General features: G+C 43.1%; 1 protein-coding gene across 1 annotated transcript in view; it reads left to right on the top strand.

Moving 5' to 3' along the window:
• Positions 1-4,339: 4,339 nt before the first annotated feature.
• The window catches only part of LOC102792142 (CXADR-like membrane protein), a 28,191-nt gene continuing 14,156 nt past the window's right edge, over positions 4,340-18,374 (top strand). Inside the window, exons 1-3 of the mRNA XM_087846756.1 lie at positions 4,340-4,429; positions 5,131-5,288; positions 6,203-6,401. Of these exons, the coding sequence (XP_087702882.1) occupies positions 5,148-5,288; positions 6,203-6,401 (340 nt within the window). The 5' untranslated portion in view covers positions 4,340-4,429; positions 5,131-5,147. The remainder of the gene's footprint in view (positions 4,430-5,130; positions 5,289-6,202; positions 6,402-18,374) is intronic.

Below are 18,374 nucleotides of genomic sequence, written 5' to 3'. Positions count from 1 at the left end.
ATTGCAGGGGTCGGCCGCATGCGGCTCTTTAGTCCTTATAGTGCGGCTCTGCGTGGTTCGGGAAAATAAATTAGAAGTATTTAGCAGAAGTGTATTTTATTTATGTTAGTTCTTTTTAACTTGTAGTTCTAAATTGAAAGATTATTGTGATATTGAAATATAAAAATAAAATTATATTTTATTATTTTTCATCGCTCAAAATAAGCGTCACACTCGCGGAAGCCGGTATACCCGCCGAAACGCCGTGCATTTATCGAGACTTTCAACCCCAGGTAGGCCAATTATGGATCTTCGGATCCACATAATGTCAGCAGCTGTTCTCCACCGTGAACTATGTTAGAAACAAACACCGCTCACGCCTCACAGACGACAGCTTACAGTCCTGCGTGAAGATGAAAGCCCTGATTTGCAGACGTTTTGCGCAGAGGTTCAGGAGCAGAAGTCTTATTGTAAACATATCACAGCAGACCCGACGATGTTTGCATGAACACGCTTTTCAGCATCTCTTTATTGACCACCACACACGGTTGCTGTATGCATACAGCCGGCTGTAGCTTTTCAGCTCACAGCCCGACACACACCAACAACAGCAGAGAGAGCACAGACTTTAAGGCGGCGAGGCGTGATTGCAGATGCCGCTCAGGTGCGTCCGCCTCCCCTGCAGCGGCGCTGCAGACTACGCCCCGCCACACACAGTAACCAGTTAAAATACATATTTAGGCAGAATTTTGCAAATATCTATTTTTTTTTTAGCAGCATAGAGCTTTTTTTCTAATTACTTTTTAAAAGTCAGGTCAAGGCTTCAAAAGCACAAAGGCGATATAAGGTTGGCGGCTCATCATTTTAGTTCAGCTGGGTGTCTTTGCTTTTGTTATATTTCTTTAAGAGTTCAAAATGTGTTGATTACATAAATAAAATGTAATTTTCTCTGTAGCACTTCATGGATTTCATAAGCAACACACTTTAGTTGTTCACACAAAGCATAAAGGTAAAAAACAATATATGCAGTGTTATCTTCATTTTAGATGTCAAAAAGTATTTGCAGCTCCCAGTGTTTTCTTTTGCATGGAAACTGGGTCCAAATGGCTCTTTGGGTCTTAAAGGTTGCTGAACCCTGTGCTATTGTCTCAATGTTATTGATATTTGGATGGACGCACCGACCCTCACCTCAGATTCTGACAGTTAGTATGAGTTGAGGGTGCTGATTCATTTAAACTAATATAATCATATTGCTGTAAGCAGGTTTCTGTAAGGCCGACTAAATCAATATGTTGATCAGCTACTTTAGAGAGAGAGACCTAATGTTTAATCATACACGTTTAACTTTTTTACTCTTTGGTTCAGTCGACAGTGTTTGTTAAGTATGTGTATTAATTATTCTGTCTGTGACATTTTCATAATTAATGTCTTATTTGCTGATTTTTGGTCTGGGTTTGGTGGTCTGGGAGCAGAGAGGTCTCTGGGGGGGTTGGGTCATGCTTTCCTGGGTTTAATAACTTTGGCCAGATATGTGAAAATGAGAGCTGCTTCATCCAAAGTGGGACGGACCAGGTTTCCCCCAGAAGGTCCCACCTCCCACCATTTCCTCTTTTCTTTCTCTTGCCTGTCCTGCCTTGGATGTCGTCATACCATACCACATATAATGTAATATCTGAAATAAATAAACAGTTAACAGATTCACAGGAACAAGAAGAGCCTATAGAGATTCTATATAGCTGTCATAAGTGCCAGACAGGGCAAGAAAAACACAGACAGCGATTTAAGATGAATACAGTATGCTAAACATGGTAAACATGTTCTAATGACCTTTGACTTCTGGCATCACTGCCAATGGGAAATATCATTTTAACATAACTATCTATCAAAATAATCTATGTTGATTCTTCGTCAACAGTTTCAGGGCTTCTTTAGTGCCGCCTGCTCTGGCCCATGGAAGGCAATAAACAATGCTCGGTCATGTCTCTAGCATTATGCTTCTCACGACAGAGTTGCCATGTTTTTTCTTGGTGTGTTGCTGTGTGGGGAAAATCCATTTAAAGTGTGCAGAGGCTGGTGGTGTACAAGGGTCTTCTATTTAGGGCTATGCTTCCTGCTCATAGTCACCCAGCTGGTCTGATTTTCAACATCATTTGCTGGCTAATACAGCTAATAGTGGCTAAGCTACCTTCACTCACTCTGACTACAGCAGCCTGGTGGAGGCCAGGGCCAATGGTGTGGAGCTGGTTCTCTAATTCATTCATCCTGGTACCCAGAGCTGCAAACTGGCTAAATTTCTTACAAGTATCGTTATTATTAAAGGAGGCGGTGGATTAGCTAAACTTTAGTGATGGGATTTCCGGCTCTTTTTAGAGAACCGGCTCTTTCGGCTCCCAACCAGCTCTTCAGATTGTTTTGTTGCTTTAATTAATTTATTATTAACAATAATATAAAATTATGCACAAAAGGAATTACTAATGTAAAAAAAAAACCATGGTTTTATTTATACATGTTTATATATAAATATATACGGTGGCCCCTAGAGACAAAACACGTACAAACTCCAAAACACATTTCTAGCATGAACTGAACTTCCAAAACAGAGCTACCTAGATCACTTAAATTACACAATTGAAAGCATGTGTGTATTGTTTGTGTATTTATACACAAGCACTCATATATATTCAAATAATTAAAAAAAAATTTAATTTACCAGATCCGGTCGTTGGTACTTGCTGGCTTGTGTAGCCACTAGGTAGCAAAAGCTCAACACTGCCCCTAGCATCCTGGAGAACTTCTGTTGTGTTTTGGAGGTTTTACGTGCTTCGGAATTTTTATGCGTTTTCAAATTTGCATGTGTTTTAGAGTTTGTACGTGTTTTGGAGTTTGTACGTGTTTTGGAACTACTACGGTGCAAAGTTTTTAGATACTGTGTTGATAAAGTACAAGAGATACAATCAGTGCTTTGTCAGTGTTTATTAAGCATTCAAGGACAGAAATGTTTTCATAGTATTTTTACTGACATATAATGCACATATGTTTTGGGCAAAAACATTTTTGAATATTAAAATACAAACATTTTTAACAATTGGCAAATTAGCAAATGCCAATGCAAAACTTTATCTGCCTATTAAAAAAAGAAGATAATCTGTGCACAAGTCTGTAAATGATTCTTTAAATCAGCTGTGTTGAAGTATGGAAACATCTGAAACTAGGAGGACAGGAGCCTTGAGAACCAGAACTGCACATCCCTGCATTGAACATGGCACAGCCATTTCATGGGGTGATTTACACTCTATTCATATCATGGAGCTGGCAGATAGGATCAGTAATGAGAGAAATTAGCTAGATCGCACAGTGTAGTGTAAGTGCTGCCTTATGGTAAACTTTGGTAATATTGATGTATAAAGAATAACGCTGAAGTACAGTCAGCTGGCATGGTGACACTGTCAGTATTAACCTGCAACCAAATCTGCAGCTCCACACAGCAATGTTACGACTTGGATCTTATAACTCATAACTCTTATGCTAGCTCCCCCCGGTAGCCTACTGTCTGAAATATTTGACGGCTACAATAATTCTTCAAGTGTTATTTTTTCCTTGGTATTCTAATTTCACCAAAGTTTACTAAACTCAGCAAACTTAATATTACTTACCGGGACATTTATTCTCTCCCCATTTTCTTTCGCCGAAAATTTGTTTTTCGCGCTCGGCTCTCCTTCCTTTGCTAATGTGATGCTCATAGTACAGAAGCCGATGCTGCATTCACTTACACTCGGATATCTGAGCTTCACTGTGAAAACATAATCGTACATTTGATATTTGATTGAATTTTATTGTTTTAGCTTCGGGGTGGCACCTGGGGTGGCCAGTCTGGTTGGAGGGGGTGGCCTGTGCCCCCCCAGGCCACCCCGCTGGACACGTCACTGACCACAACATAATAAAATATAAATTGAAATATGCAAAACAAAAAGAAGATGCACATTCTCTGTCATATGGGCCTGCATGAATAAACGTTCTGAATCCTTTATCATCTGCAACTGAAAATAGTTGTGGATGATTACTATACCTTTCTAATGTTGTCTCTTGTTGTCCCTGGCTCTCTTTTTCTCTTTCCTTCCCGCTCTGTTCTTGTGCTACTGCGAGTGTAACTACCGCCCCCGGAGTGAAGCGGAAAAAAAGTGCGAGAGAGGGTGAGAGAAAGAAAAAATAACCCACGGCTCCCAATAAGGAGCCGGCTCGCGTCGTTCACTTCAAAGAGCCGGCTCTGAGAGCCGTTTCGTTTGCGACTGACCCATCACTACTATGAATTTCACATTCCAGCGGCAGCATATTTGGTGCTTGCTTGGACATTTAGGGGTTTCTTTGCTGTAAAAAGAAGTTTTCTTCCCACGCAGTGAGCAGCGGACACTAATGTTTTTGTCACTTTTTATGGAATCAAACTCAAAGTAAGGTCAGTACTTCCACGCTTTAAACGCTGCACGCTCATACTCTCTCCCGCACTCGATATATGATCCATTTTTGATCTGCACACAGCTGTTGTCACGAACGTCGCACTCGCTTACGTCATTGTCATGAGACATTCTCGCAAAAAATCACGGTTTTAGTAACGCAGTAACGCAGCGTGCTTACGGGAAAGTAACAGTAATCGAAATAATTTTTTTGCAATAGTAATCCCTTACTTTACTCGTTACTGGAAAAAGGTAATCGGATTACAGTAACACGTTACTTGTAATGCGTTACTGCCCATCTCTGCTGATAGAGGCCATGTTTGTGGAGTTAATGAACCTGCCTGAATAGTTATTCAGATCTCACTTAAAAGCTCACATTAAAACCAAAGCTTTGACTAGCCAATTATAAGTTTTCAACAAATCATTATAACTTGACCAGTTTCTGAATGACATGAGTTTTAAAATATCTAATGTAAGTCAAAAACTACACTGCTAAAGCATCTTTTTTCTTTGAATAGACACTCCTGTTCATTTTCAGATTTTACAATAAGGACTAAGAACAAAAAGTATGCAAGCACTTTTAAATGTCTATATCTTCAAATCACATTTCTGTCTAGGATTCATGAATGTTTATGATTTATTATATTTATGTTGATATCTGATGCAGTGAACAATGATCTTGAAGAAGCCTGTATCTCTACAGTTCTGCTGGGTGTGCTAATGACATGTGCCCAGACAGTGATGAAGAGGGTTGTTGGAGACAATGCCACGCTGCCCTGCCACCATCACTTCTGGGTTGGTGATCATCCCACTCTGGACATTGAGTGGCTGCTCCTCAAGCCAACCAACAGGCAGAGAGTGGTATGTGTCTCTCAATGCATGAGGTTCACTGCCCATTTTGGATTGACAACAACAAACCTACTGTTACCTGTTCTCTTCCATAGTCTCATAGTCATTTTAAACTATTATTTTAGTAAAATATTATTGTTATTAATATTTTTTTAAATTAATATTTTAATATTTAAGTTACTTTGATTTTTTTCAGTTGCACAGGTTTTCTAGGCATCATGAAAAGTTTCACACAAAGGTTGTATGAGTTAAGTTGTAGTTATAGTAGTTTTTTTATATAAAACTATTTCAGCGATTTTGTAGTACATAAAAAAACTACAAAAGAGTGCATACCTTTTGCAAATGGAAAACAGCATTTATCCATAGCTGTTGCAATTAATGTATTTTGCATTGCCTTGTTAAATGCACAGACAGAAAATAAAGAGCATTTCAAAGATCTGTTCATAGCCAACAGCTCGCTGTTCTATGATGCAAATTCTGCAATCAAACACATTAAAACCTGATATTTTTTCAGAACCTTCCTCATCCTCACCAACATTTAAAAGGATTTCTTCCTCTCCACATGGTCTACCTGTCCACTACATTTCATGAAATTCAGTATGGTAGTTTTTGTGTAACCCTACTCCAGGCAAACAAACAAACAAAGAAATGGCAACATTGGGTCCTTGACATTGGTAGCATGCAGAGGCTCAACAAAGCAGTGTTTTATCAGCATCCTTCCATTTTTAAATAATTATTTTTTCAAATAATTAAAAACATATATATTAAAATTCTTAAGCACATATAGTTTGACTCTCTCTCTGATATATTTGCTCATTGTTGTAGATAAACTGGACATTGTTGTTCCTCTATATATGCATTATCTTGCATGAGATGTTACAAAACCACTACCATTACTACCCACCTGTTTCACATCCTCCTACCAGGTGATTACCTACTTTTCTGGAAGAGTTTTTGACCCCAATGAAGGACAACGCGGTCGTGTAGCTTTTGCTGGAGAGTACTTAAAAGGCGACGCATCTCTGCTCATCAGTGACTTGTCACTGACAGACTCAGGAGAGTACAGCTGCAAAGTCAAGACTGGGCCACGGTACCACTGGAGTACCATCAGTCTCACAGTGCTAGGTAAGTAGAAGACAGCCCTTATGGTTCACAGAAACTAGAGATATATAGGTAGAAGATACATAAAGTGCCATGAAATCCATAACCTATGAATTAGAGAAGTCATTCTACAATAGTTTCAAGTTTCAAGTTTTATTGTCATATACAGATAAACAGCGTAGCCACATTTACCCACAATAAAATTATTTAGCTCGTGCTCCTTAGCTTTACATGAACATATAAAAGTGTGCAGTTATATTAAATAAGAAAATAACAACAACAACAACAACAATAATAATAATAACAATAACAAAATACTTAAGCATTAAATACTAAGAGAATTTAAGACAGTTGTTTGGTATTTACATTTTTTGCAAAAATCTTGTGCAGTGAGGATTTAAAGTGGTTAAAGTGACACTGTGTTGAGTCTAGTAGCTATAGTGAGTGTGTAATGATGTGTGCCGGATGGCTTGTGTAGAAACTATCCCTGTGTCTGGTAGTGTGGGTCTGGATGCTCCTAAACTGCCTGGATGGACAGCAGGAGTGTGAAAAGTCTGTGGCTGGGATCACAGAGGATCCGCTGCGTCTTCCTCGTGCAGCGCTGTCTGTAGAGATCCTGCATGGCTGCCAGTTCAGTCCTGCTGATGTGCTGTCTGATCTCACCACCCTCTGCAGAGCTTTGGTCCTGAGCGGTACAGCTTCCATACCAGGTGGTGATGCAGCCAGTCAGAAGACTCTCAATGGTGCATTGGTATGAGTTTGTTAGTATTCTGGGGTTCATGCCGAATCTTCTCAGGCGCCGCAGGAGTAAGAGCCGCTGTCTTGCTGCTCTTGTGATCACACCAACATGGTGTGACCAGCTCAGATCCTCGTTGATGTTGATGCCCAGGAATCTGAAGCAGATGACTCTCTCCACCTCTGCTCCTTCGATGTGGATGGGGGTGTGGCCTCCTCTCTGCAGTCTCCTGTAATCCACGATGAGCTCCTTGGTTTTGCTGATGTTAAACAGCAGGTTGTTGTCGCGGTACCATGATGTCAGGGCTCTCACTTCTGCCTTGTATGCCATCTCATCTCCATCAGAAATGCAGCCGATGATGGTGGTGTCATCTGCAATATATGATGGTGTTGGAGCTGTGTGTTTCTGTACAGTCGTGGGTGAACAGGGTGTAAACCGGGGGCTGAGCACTCATCCCTCGGGGGCACCTGTGCTGAGTGAGAGTGTGGATGTCTGTCAGGAAGTCCAGGATCCAGCTGCATAGGGAGGATCTGATGTTCAGGTCACTGGTCATATCATCCAGACAGGACGAGTCTGGATGATATGATGGTGTTGAAGGCGGAGCTAGAGTTAATGAACAGCATATGCACATATGTGTTTTTCTGGTCCAGGTGGGAGAGGGCAATGTGAAGTCCACTTGCTATTGCGTCGTCTGTAGATCTGTTAGGCCTGTAGGCAAACTGGAGTGCTCAGAGCACTTCATAGCACTTCATAGCTTCATGGACTCTCTAAAAAAAAACAGCATTGTTGTTCGGCTTTTCATTTCGCCATTTGTTGATTCACTTGAAGAGCAAGTAACGTAATATGGGTCAAGTGATAGTTTAATATCAATCTTTTGTGATACACCGTCATATTTACATTATTTGTACAGTACGAATGATTTGCTTTGGTACCTGGTCAAACTTAAGCTCTCCTCTGTCTGCGCTTCTCCTACAGCAAACTCGCAGGCAGCAGCTTCTCCCCCCTCGCTCACATGCGTAAGTGCTGTGCTCAGTCGCCTAGTGCCTGAGCTCGGATCATACCAAAATTAGGGGGAATTTACGACTATGCGCTATGTGCTTCGAATATTGTGTGTAGTTTTTGTTTTATACAATTGTAAGTCAGGCATCTGACTATGTTGATCTGAGAAAGCAAGACCAAGACAGCGAGACCAAGACAAGACCAAGACCAAAGTCCGTCGAGACCAAGATGAGACCAAGACCACGTAAAAGTGGTCTCGAGACCCAAATAGAGGAGCTAAATCAATGCACTTTTGTGAAAGACTGGGTGGGACCAGTTCCATGCAGGGCAGAGAGTGTGGATAAAGGCACGTGACCATCAAAAGGACACTGCAGTGTTGTGATGAGTTTGACATACTGGAGACAATTTTGTTAAAGAAGAGGGATGTCCAGGTAAAAGAAGAGCAGTTTAGCCTATTCCAAGGTAGAAGGAACCAGGAATCAAAGTGGCCAACAAACTAAACCAGGAACCAAAGGGGCTGTTCATCCATTTTGGTGGGTTGCATGTTAGGATTTGACTGGAAACTATGTGATATGGACTAACAGTCCTGGCATAAATCAGGAAGTAAAGATATGTGAATGGAGTGGAGATCACTACATCTTCAAAAATCAGGATTCACACCTAAGAGTATCTCAGAAGAGGTTGGAATCGCTGGTATCTGGATTGCCAAGGACTACAGCCAGCCATAACAAAAAGTGGTATAGAGGTAGAAAGGCCACTCGGCTGGAATTAGTCACTGAAAGAGAAGAACCCATTCATATGTAGATGTGCATTGTGTGGCCAATGTGATTCAAGTATCTTTTAGCATGAGAGGAATTGCTGTCTCCTGGAATCATGCCATTGCCAAAGTCAGATGGATTGGCCATCACTGGAAGTAGGTGTGGCTGAATCTTGAGGTGAGTGGTACCCATCCCTAATATAATCAGGAACTCTCTAGATGCTGAATCAAAAGACATTGTTGGGGACTTGAGGGAGGCAGCAACCCACGCATAATTCCCCTGATACAAAGCAGATCCCTGAGACCATGTGTTGACCAAGAAGCAACAGAAGGTTCTAGGTAACCCTAACTTGGCCCGGGCAAAGAAGCAGAAATATAACCATAGGTTTGAAATTAAAAATGGAAATTGAAATGCCTACAGTACATAGAGCCAGCAACAAACAAGATATTGGAGGACTGAAGACAACAGCCTAGGAAATGACAAGGATATTGAAAAAACTATTTTTCACCTTTGCCTGATGATTAAGATTATGTGACAGGCCTGGTAGCAGTCCAGAGATGTGTATGTTGCATAGGACAATCTGACTATTTTGAAAAATCGGTGCAGGTTCCACTACTCCATCCTCACTCTTTTGTGATAACTAGACAAATAGTTATCGGGTTAGCAGTGTTGAGCTTTTATTACCTAGTGGCTACGCAAGCCAGGAAGTACCAATGACCGAATTTGGTAAATTACATTTTTATTTTAATTATTTCAATATATATGAGTGTTTGTGTATAAATACACAAACACTACACATATGCTTTCAATTGTGTAATTTCAGTGATCCAGGTAGCTCTGTTTTGGAGTTTTTACGTGCTTCGGAGTTTGTACATGTTTTGGAGTTTGTACGTGCTTTGTCTCTAGGGGTCACCGTATATATTTATATCTAAACATATATAAATAAAACCATGTTTTTTTTACATTAGTAATTTCTTTTGTGCATAATTTTATATTATTGTTAATAATAAATTAATTAAAGCAACAAAACAACCTGAAGAGCCGGTTGGGAGCCGAAAGAGCTGGTTCTCTAAAAAGAGCCGGAATTCCCATCACTACAGCACAGCATGTTCTAGGCTGCTTTTACATTGTTATTTCTTTTTCTTTTTTCGCCCAGGCACAGCAACACTGCTCGTGCCTGTCAAAAGGCAAAAATGCCATACACAGACATGTATGGAAAGTGTGGGCTCCCATACTTCTGCTACCAAGCAAGGGGGCGGGGCCACACACTAACCAGGAAGTGCTACCATGTAGCCGGCACTAGCCGCAACCTGAATTCCCCTTCCACTGTTTATTAGCTCCTGCGTCACAGTGCTGACAGGTAAAAGCATATGCTTGGAACTCTGAAAGAAAGATGGAAAGAAAAACAGCGGAGAAGAGGGACGGGGATAAAGGGCAAAAAACAAAAACCAACAAAATAAGCAGACAAAAAATACATATATCAATCACCTGGATCACCTGTTGAGAAAGAAAAAAAGAGAAAACAAGCAGACGAAAAAGAGAGCAATATAATAAACAATATCACGATGATATATGGGAATATAACAGTAAATACTAAATATTAAACATTATTGTGCAGCACGTAAGATCAACAGCGCACAGTGTGCTTTGAGGTAGGAGCCAAAAAGGGTGTAGTTTGTGTGTGTGAGCACCCGTGTGTACACCTGTGAGCATGGACGCGCTTGTTTTTAAAAGGTTTCTTCGTGTAATGATCTGCTAGAGCATAGGTGTCAAACTCTGGCCCGCGGGCCAAATTTGGCCCGCAGCCTAATTACATTTGGCCCGCAAAGCCATACCAAATTATTATTAGAGCTGGCCTACTGGTATTATACAGCTAATATATATATTGTTTAGTATTAAGCTTTGCTCGTTCCATATTCAGTTTTTCAGCAAAACTTGTTTGAGTCCATAAGAAGAGATTCATTCTTAAATCTGGAGGAAGATTTTTTTTTTCAATATATATTAATGTTAGCCCGCGACCTTGTTCCAGTTTTGAATTTTGGCCCACTGTGTATTTGAGTTTGACACCCCTGTGCTAGAGGGTGTGGGGGGGCCACAGCCCCGTCCTCCAGGGCATGAAGCAGGTATGGAGGAGATCAAACTCCAGACATCCAGAGGCCCTCAGAACACAAGAGACCAAGGAAGACCAACAGAGGGGCAGCCGTGCCACTGTCCCAGAAAGAGTTGAGGAGAGTCCCAGATGAGGGGTCACTCAGCAGCCGCGGAGCAGAAGCCGGGGGGGGGGGTTGCAGTGACGTGCCCGTGAGCTCCGCCGGCAGCCAGCTGTGCCAGAGTGACCGAGCCCCAGGCCGAGAGGCTGAGGGAACCCCACCCCCGAAGTGGCCTGAGCGAGCCCCAAGCTCCAGGCCCTGACAAGCAGCCACCAAGGAGTGACCCTGTGTGAACCTGCACGCCCATTCCCGGACACAAAGAACCACCAACGCACCGATGTCTGAGGGCGTCTGCCACTGGCAGGGGAAGTGGTGGGGGAGATAGGCCTCCAAACCTTAGAGGGCCTGAGATGTCCCCAGAGAGGTGGCGTCTGATACCCGACCTGAAATATAGACACAGACATACAGGCACACACAGATACAAACATCCATTCCCACATTCATGCTCTCATATGCAATTACTCCACACTCACCCAACGTGGAGACAGACATAAAGAGACATTGTACACACAATCACACTCCCCAAGCGTACTCTAAGCCCCAGGTCTAGGTACCCTTGCCCCTGGAGGGGGAAACTGCACCCAGACCCAGGTGGTGTTACCCTTTTCCCTGCGGTGGGGAGAAGCAGACCACCCCGACTCCACAGCAGCAGGGAGGCCCCACACTCCAGACCCCAGTCGGACGGCCAACTCCTCCTCCTAGCCCCCCTGCTCCAGCAGGCCGCAGAGAACGGGGGTGTGAGAAGACTCCAAAACCTCCCTCCACCTGCTCATTGTAGTGTTGATGCATGTGTGTTCTAAGGTGCATTTAAAACCCAGGAGGGCATGGAGCTACCTGCCAGAGAGCAGCAGGTAAATGCATAGCCCCTCCTGATAGCCCTCAATGTCTACGTGTATTTAAAATTGAGAGGTGGGCAATGACGCCAGGGGTGAGGTGTACACCCGGATGGTCTTTTGGAGTCCGTGTAGCGTGCCCGTCCCCAAGATCCTATATGTATGTGTTATGAGAGTGTGAGTAATGTGAATGTCTAAGTTGTGGGATAAAATTGAGGCACAGGCAGCCAGAAGGGGAGGGGGGGGGGGGATGCCTCCCCTGCACCCTGGTGACACACCTGTACCCCAAGGCCCTGCATGTGTGGGTGATTGTGGTGGAGCGGGAGGAGGGAGGCAGCTGGAGATGGAGAGGGAAGGAAAGGAGGGGCAAGTGACCCCTCCCTGGGGCCAGCTCCCCCGCTGACCCCAGTAGGCACCCCCATACTCTGCAACCCGCCAGGGAAAGGGGGCCCAGGCCCATCCGGACCGGGGCCCAGTTCAACAGCGCCGCCTGGCCCCACAGAGCCCGGGACGGTCCACCCGACCCCACCACAGAGAAAACTGCACCCACCCCGTCATCCACTCATCTTCCAGACTACATAAGACAATAGACGCCCAGGCTGAGATCTTCCTCCACCTCCTATATCTCCTCCTCCTGCAGAGTGAGTTCGTGAAGACAGGAGACGACCTGCAAGATATAACAGCCTCCCCCACCAGTTGAAGAGCCCCCCAGGTGGCTCGATGCACCGGCAGCACCCTGCGCCAGGACTGGGCCCCCATACACCCACCCTCCCACAACCCCAGCAACATACCAACCAGGACCCAAGCCCCCAAGGCCCAGTCAGGGCCCCAGCCCAGAGACGGAGCACCCCCAGAACCCCACGCCCGTCCCGGACCCACCCAGGGGCAGCCAGGCTACCAGGTCAGTAACCCACGTCCGTCAGCACAGACCCTCCCCTAGCCCCGCTGCACGCAGCCACGGGGAAACCGTCACCTAAGAGCCAACCAAGCCCTTAATAGGCCATGGCCGCAACTCCAGGTTGAGCCCTCCAAGGAAGATGCTCCTGGGGAACCCCCCAATGCCCCAAGCCTGTCCCTACCCCCACACCAATCACAACAGCGAAGCTGGGACCAAACTATGACCCCCCACCCCCACTAGGTGATGGAGCTGATCAAAGGAGCCCAGAGTAATTGATCTGATGTGGTGGCAGAGGCTGTATCAAGACTAATGTAATCTAATAGATAATCTTAATTCTAACCAATATAGAAATTATTTTTATTTTTCCAGTTCATGAGGACTGTTTTCTTGGCTATGCATAGGGCAGTGAAAACCATATGGGCTATATTCTTTTCTGTAGTGACATTATCTAAGCTGCCCAACAAACACACTAAAGGGGAAGTTGGAATGTTACATTTCAGACACTTTGATAAGTCTTCACATATCTCGCGCCAAAACTTCTGAACTGGTGGACAGAACCAAAAAGCGTGGATATAATTGTCCGGTGAATTGGTTTGTTGTTGGTAGACCTAAAGCCCATCTTGAACATCCGATGACCTGTATAGTGCACTCTATGTAGTATTTTGTATTGAATTAATTGAAGACTGGGATTTCTAATTAAATGAAAGGTTTTTAAGCAAATCTGAGACCAGAAGTTTTGGTCTAAGTTAACTGATAAATCCGCTTCCCATTTTGCAATAGGAAGTGATATTGATTCATCTGTTTTAGAAAGCATTCTGTATATTTTGGAAAGTAATTTTGGGGTTTTAAGAGTAAGAAATTGAACCACACTTGGTGGTGTTTGTAGTTCAACTTGACCCGGTTTAAATTTCTTTTTTACTATGGATTTAATTTGTTGATATTCTAAAAATCTTTTCTTGTTGATCCCATATTGTGTAACTAGTCTGTCAAATGAAATAAATTCTGTTCTTTCTAGTATATGTTCTAAATATTTGATTCCTTTACAACTCCAATCTGGAAAGTTGATCATATTATAGTTTTGTAATATGTCAGGGTTGTTGCAGATAGGTGTAAGTTTGCATGGGATTAATGAAGACTACATCAATTTTAGAAACTCCCACCATGCTGTCAGAGAAGAGCTGATGTTGACGCTTTTGAAGCATTCATGTCGTTGGATGTTTGAGCTGATAAATGGTAGGTCTGAAATCTCTAGATTATGTCAAAGTGCTTGTTCTACATCTAGCCAAGGTTCGTCTAAGAAGGTATGTTTTAGCCATCCTGAGATAAATGGAAGCCTGTTGGCTAAGAAGTAGTGCTGAAAGTTGGGTAGTTCTAATCCTCCTTTATCCTTGGTCTTTTGTAGTGTTTTTAAGCTTATACGTGGGGGTTTATCTTTCCAAAGGAATTTGGACATATATGAATCTAGAGATCTGAACCAATCTTGTGGTGGTTTAGTTGGGATCATTGAGAATAAATAATTTATTTTTGGTAAGACCATCATTTTTATAGCGGCGACCCTTCCCATGAGTGTTATGGGTAGACATTTCCACCTAGCCAGATCACCTTCTACCTTCTTTAAAAGTGGGATATGGTTTAATTTAGTTAGATCTGCAAGCTTGGGAGAAATATTAATACCTAAATATTTTATATTTCCAGATTGCAGTGGTGTAGAAGAAGAATTATGGAAGGAGCAATTAATCGGAAGGACTGTAGATTTTGACCAGTTAATTGAGTAATCTGATATTCTTGCAAAAGAGTTTATCAGTGCAATTACCCCAGAGATATTGGTTTGTGAGTTTTGGAGAAAAAGTAACACTTCATCCGTATAAAGGCTGATTTTATGTTCCACGTTCTTGTATTTTATGTCCTTAATTACTGAATTCTGTCTAATTGCTGCTCCTAGTGGTTCAATAAAAATTGCAAACAGTGAAGGGGAGAGTGGGCATCCCTGCCTGGTGCCCCTCAGGAGACAGAAGCTGGAGGATGTCTGGTCATTTGTTCTGACACAAGCTGTTGGGGAATTATATAATATTTTTAACCAGTTAATGAAAGAGGATCCAAAACCAAATTTGTGTAAAGTTGCAAATAGATTTCCAGTTAACTCTGTCAAATGCTTTTTCTGCATCTAAAGAAAATATTGTAGTTTCAAGGTTTTTACTGTATGAGTAAGCTATCAAATTAAGTAATCTACGTGTATTTGTTGATGAGTGCCTACCTTTTATGAAACCAGTTTGGTCAGGATGAATTAAGAGGGGGGTTATTTTCTCTAGTCTCTTTGAGAGAGCTTTGCAGATTATTTTAAGGTCTAAGTAAGTAAGTAAACTTTATTTATATAGCACCTTTCACAGACATATGTCACAAAGTGCTTTACAAGGTAAAAACATAATACAGTCATAAAATACACCATGAAAACCCTGGTCTAATTAAAAGCTTTTTGAAATAAAAATGTCTTTAGCTGCTTTTTGAAGGTCTCCACTGAGTCCAAACCCCGTAGAAATAGGGGAAGTGGTCTACATGTATAAGGGATATTTGACGATAGCTTGAGGGATTTACAGGGTCTTTTTGCCTGGTTTTTGCAGGAGATTAATGTTTGCAGAATTCATATTTGATGGAAGTCTGCCCTTTTCTTTGATTTCCAACAACGTTCTGTAGAAAACTGATGCCAGAATCATCCAGAATTCTTTGTAGAATTCTGCAGGAAAGCCGTCTGGACCTGGAGCCTTATTATTGGGCATACTTATCAGGGCTTCCTGGAGTTCACCTGATGTCAGTGGCGAATCCAGTGCCATTGCATAACTCCTCCAATAATTTTGGAGGAGTTATGTTGTCCAAAAACTGATCAATTTTGTTTTTAGATGGGTTTATTTGTGGTGAATATAAAGTTTTATAGAAATCCCTGAAAATGTTGTTTATTTGTTTCAGTTCATATACTGTGTTCCCAGATAAATCTTGAAAAGTTTTTTATTTATTTATTTTTAGCTGGTTTGCTAGAAATTGACCGGATTTATTACTATGTTCATAATTTTGTAAGCATAGTCTTTGTACTAAGAATTTTGTTTTTTTATCAATTATCTCATTTAATTCTAGTTTTGTTTTGCGTATTTTGTTCAATGTTTCCTGATCTTGGTGGGATGAGTAGGCTTCTTCTAGTGATTTGATGTTTTTTTTCTAATTCCTGAATATTTTTGTTTTCTTCTTTCTTTTTATGTGATGAGAAATAAATTATTTTACCTCTCATCACAGCTTTTCCTGCTTCCCATAGAACAGAAGCTGATGTTCCGGGAGTGTCATTATAGTCTAAATATGAAGTCCACTCTTTTTTAAAATATTTAATAAAGTCTTCATCTTTAAGCAGCGATGTATTAATTCTCCAGTTTTTACTTGGCGTAGTATTACTCTTGTGCATTAGTGTTAAAGATACAGGAGCGTGATCGCTGACAGCTATAGGGTGAATCTCAGTGTCTGAAACGTCACTCAGCAGTGAGCTGCTGACCAAAAAATAATCCAGACGAGAGTAGGAGTGATGGACATGTGAGAAAAAAGTATATTCCTTACTGGTGGGGTGAAGGGAGCGCCATGCATCGCAAAGACCAAACTCGCTCATATACTGTTTGATTATCTTTGTGGATTGCCAATTACGCTGAGTTCCTGCTGTATTGAGCCTATCCATTTCTTCATTTAGTCCAAGGTTGAGGTCGCCTCCAAGAACAAGTGTGCCATGTAAGTGTTCAGAGAGTGCACTGAAAAACCGTGAAAGAATGAGGGATCATAAATATTTGGACCATATACACTTACAATACATAGCTTTTTATCAAGTATAGATAGTTTAATGATTAAGAATCTGCCCTCTGGATCTACAACTGTATCGAGTACTGTGAAATTAATATTTTTATGGATTAAAATGCTACTCCCCTTTGTCTAAAATTATAACATGCTGAGAACACATTAGGAAACTCAGGTGTTTTAAGTTCTTTTAAACCTCTAAGAGGTCAAGTGGGCACAGTTTCTGTAGCAGCTGGGACTTGCAGAGAGACGTACAGCCAGGCAGGGAGGAGAACATCTCTGCAAAATGCTGTTGCAATGCAGCATTTTGCAGCGACTCAGTAATTTTCAGTAATACAAAATGCAGGTAGGTCCATGCTGCTTCACAGTGCACCATGTGACCATCAATTCGTATCATTTAGTCAAAAGCTGAGCATAGTGTGTCGTCACGAGACTGTTCTAGTGGAAAATCTTCCATGGAGTGAATTATTGGAGCCGGCGGGGCCTCACGAGAAGGCCCTGCCATCTCCTCCTCCCCAGAGTCGGACAACCCTGCATCACCACTGAGTGCAGCGCAGACACTACACGCTGCTAAAGGTTGTAAATGGATGCCCGCACACTGCTCCAACAGGTTATTAAACCCCGGCCAATTCGTTCCCAGAATTAAGGGATGCGTCAGGCACGAGCTGACTACAGCCTTTACTCTATGCTTTTTGCCCTTGTATTGAATTTGTATTGAAGCTGCACTATGGCATGTTCGTGAATATCCCCATGCACACATCTAACCTCCACCCACTCTGCCTCCAACAATGCCCTGGGTCGAATCAGGGCTTGGTGAACCAGAGTCTGCAAGCAGAGTCTGTCCACCAAGGCCTCACGTATACCCCCTTGGCACCTTACTGGCACATTGTACGTCCCTCTCGGACTGAGGGAAGTTGTTGGAGGGTTGGTGACATGGAACACCAGTCCTCCCTCCATCTGACATGCCCTAGCCAACCGCACCTCCAACATGACTGCCCCGGCACTCGTGTGGCTCCCGGCAGGTTAGGTGCAGTGCCTGTTGGAGCCAGAACCTGTGGAGAGAGCAGGGGGAAGCGAGTGAGTGTTTAGATGCAGCTGCTCTTCAGAGGCTGCAAGCTGCGGTGGTGAAGCATCCTTCTTGGAGCTGGAACAGGCCAGCTACTAGGTGGCATAGGGGGCTGCCCTGCCGCCTCCCCCAGTTGTGCAGAGATAAATCGAGGAATCCTTCAGTCAGGGTCACGGTTGCGCTCAAGCTGCCTGGGTGATGGCAGCAGATCCATCCTGTGGTCTCCATGGGCAGCCCGCAATGAACAGTTCCAGGATCTCCTGCTCCATGATGCGAGCCTCCCCTTGAGCGGGCCTGGGTTACAGCCACAGCCTCGCTGAGTTGACTAGCGTAGGGGAAAGGCTAGTCCTTCAACCCCATCCGACCCTCCCAGAACCGCCAGCGATAGTCCTGTGGTGCAAGGCCCTGTTGGACATCTGCAAAGCTGCTGCTCACACACGGGCAGGCTGAGAGCCACTGCATGGGCTTTGCAGACAGCAGCGGGAGCAGAATCAGCACTTCCTCCTCTTCCAACCAATGGTACACCACCACCATGGCCCAAAAGACCTCCAGGAAGGCGTGGGGGGTCGTCTCCCTCCCCCATACAGTAGAGGGACACCCGGTGGGGGCCAGCCCAAGCTACCAGACTTCCCAAAAGCCCCATCCAGTGCTCAGATTGGTCCTGCAGTTGTTCCA

The sequence above is a fragment of the Neolamprologus brichardi genome, chromosome 10 (genome assembly GCF_056152115.1).
Source record: "Neolamprologus brichardi isolate AB-2024 chromosome 10, ASM5615211v1, whole genome shotgun sequence".
Taxonomy (NCBI): Eukaryota; Metazoa; Chordata; class Actinopteri; order Cichliformes; family Cichlidae; genus Neolamprologus; species Neolamprologus brichardi.
This window is presented reverse-complemented; position numbering and strand designations above follow the sequence as displayed.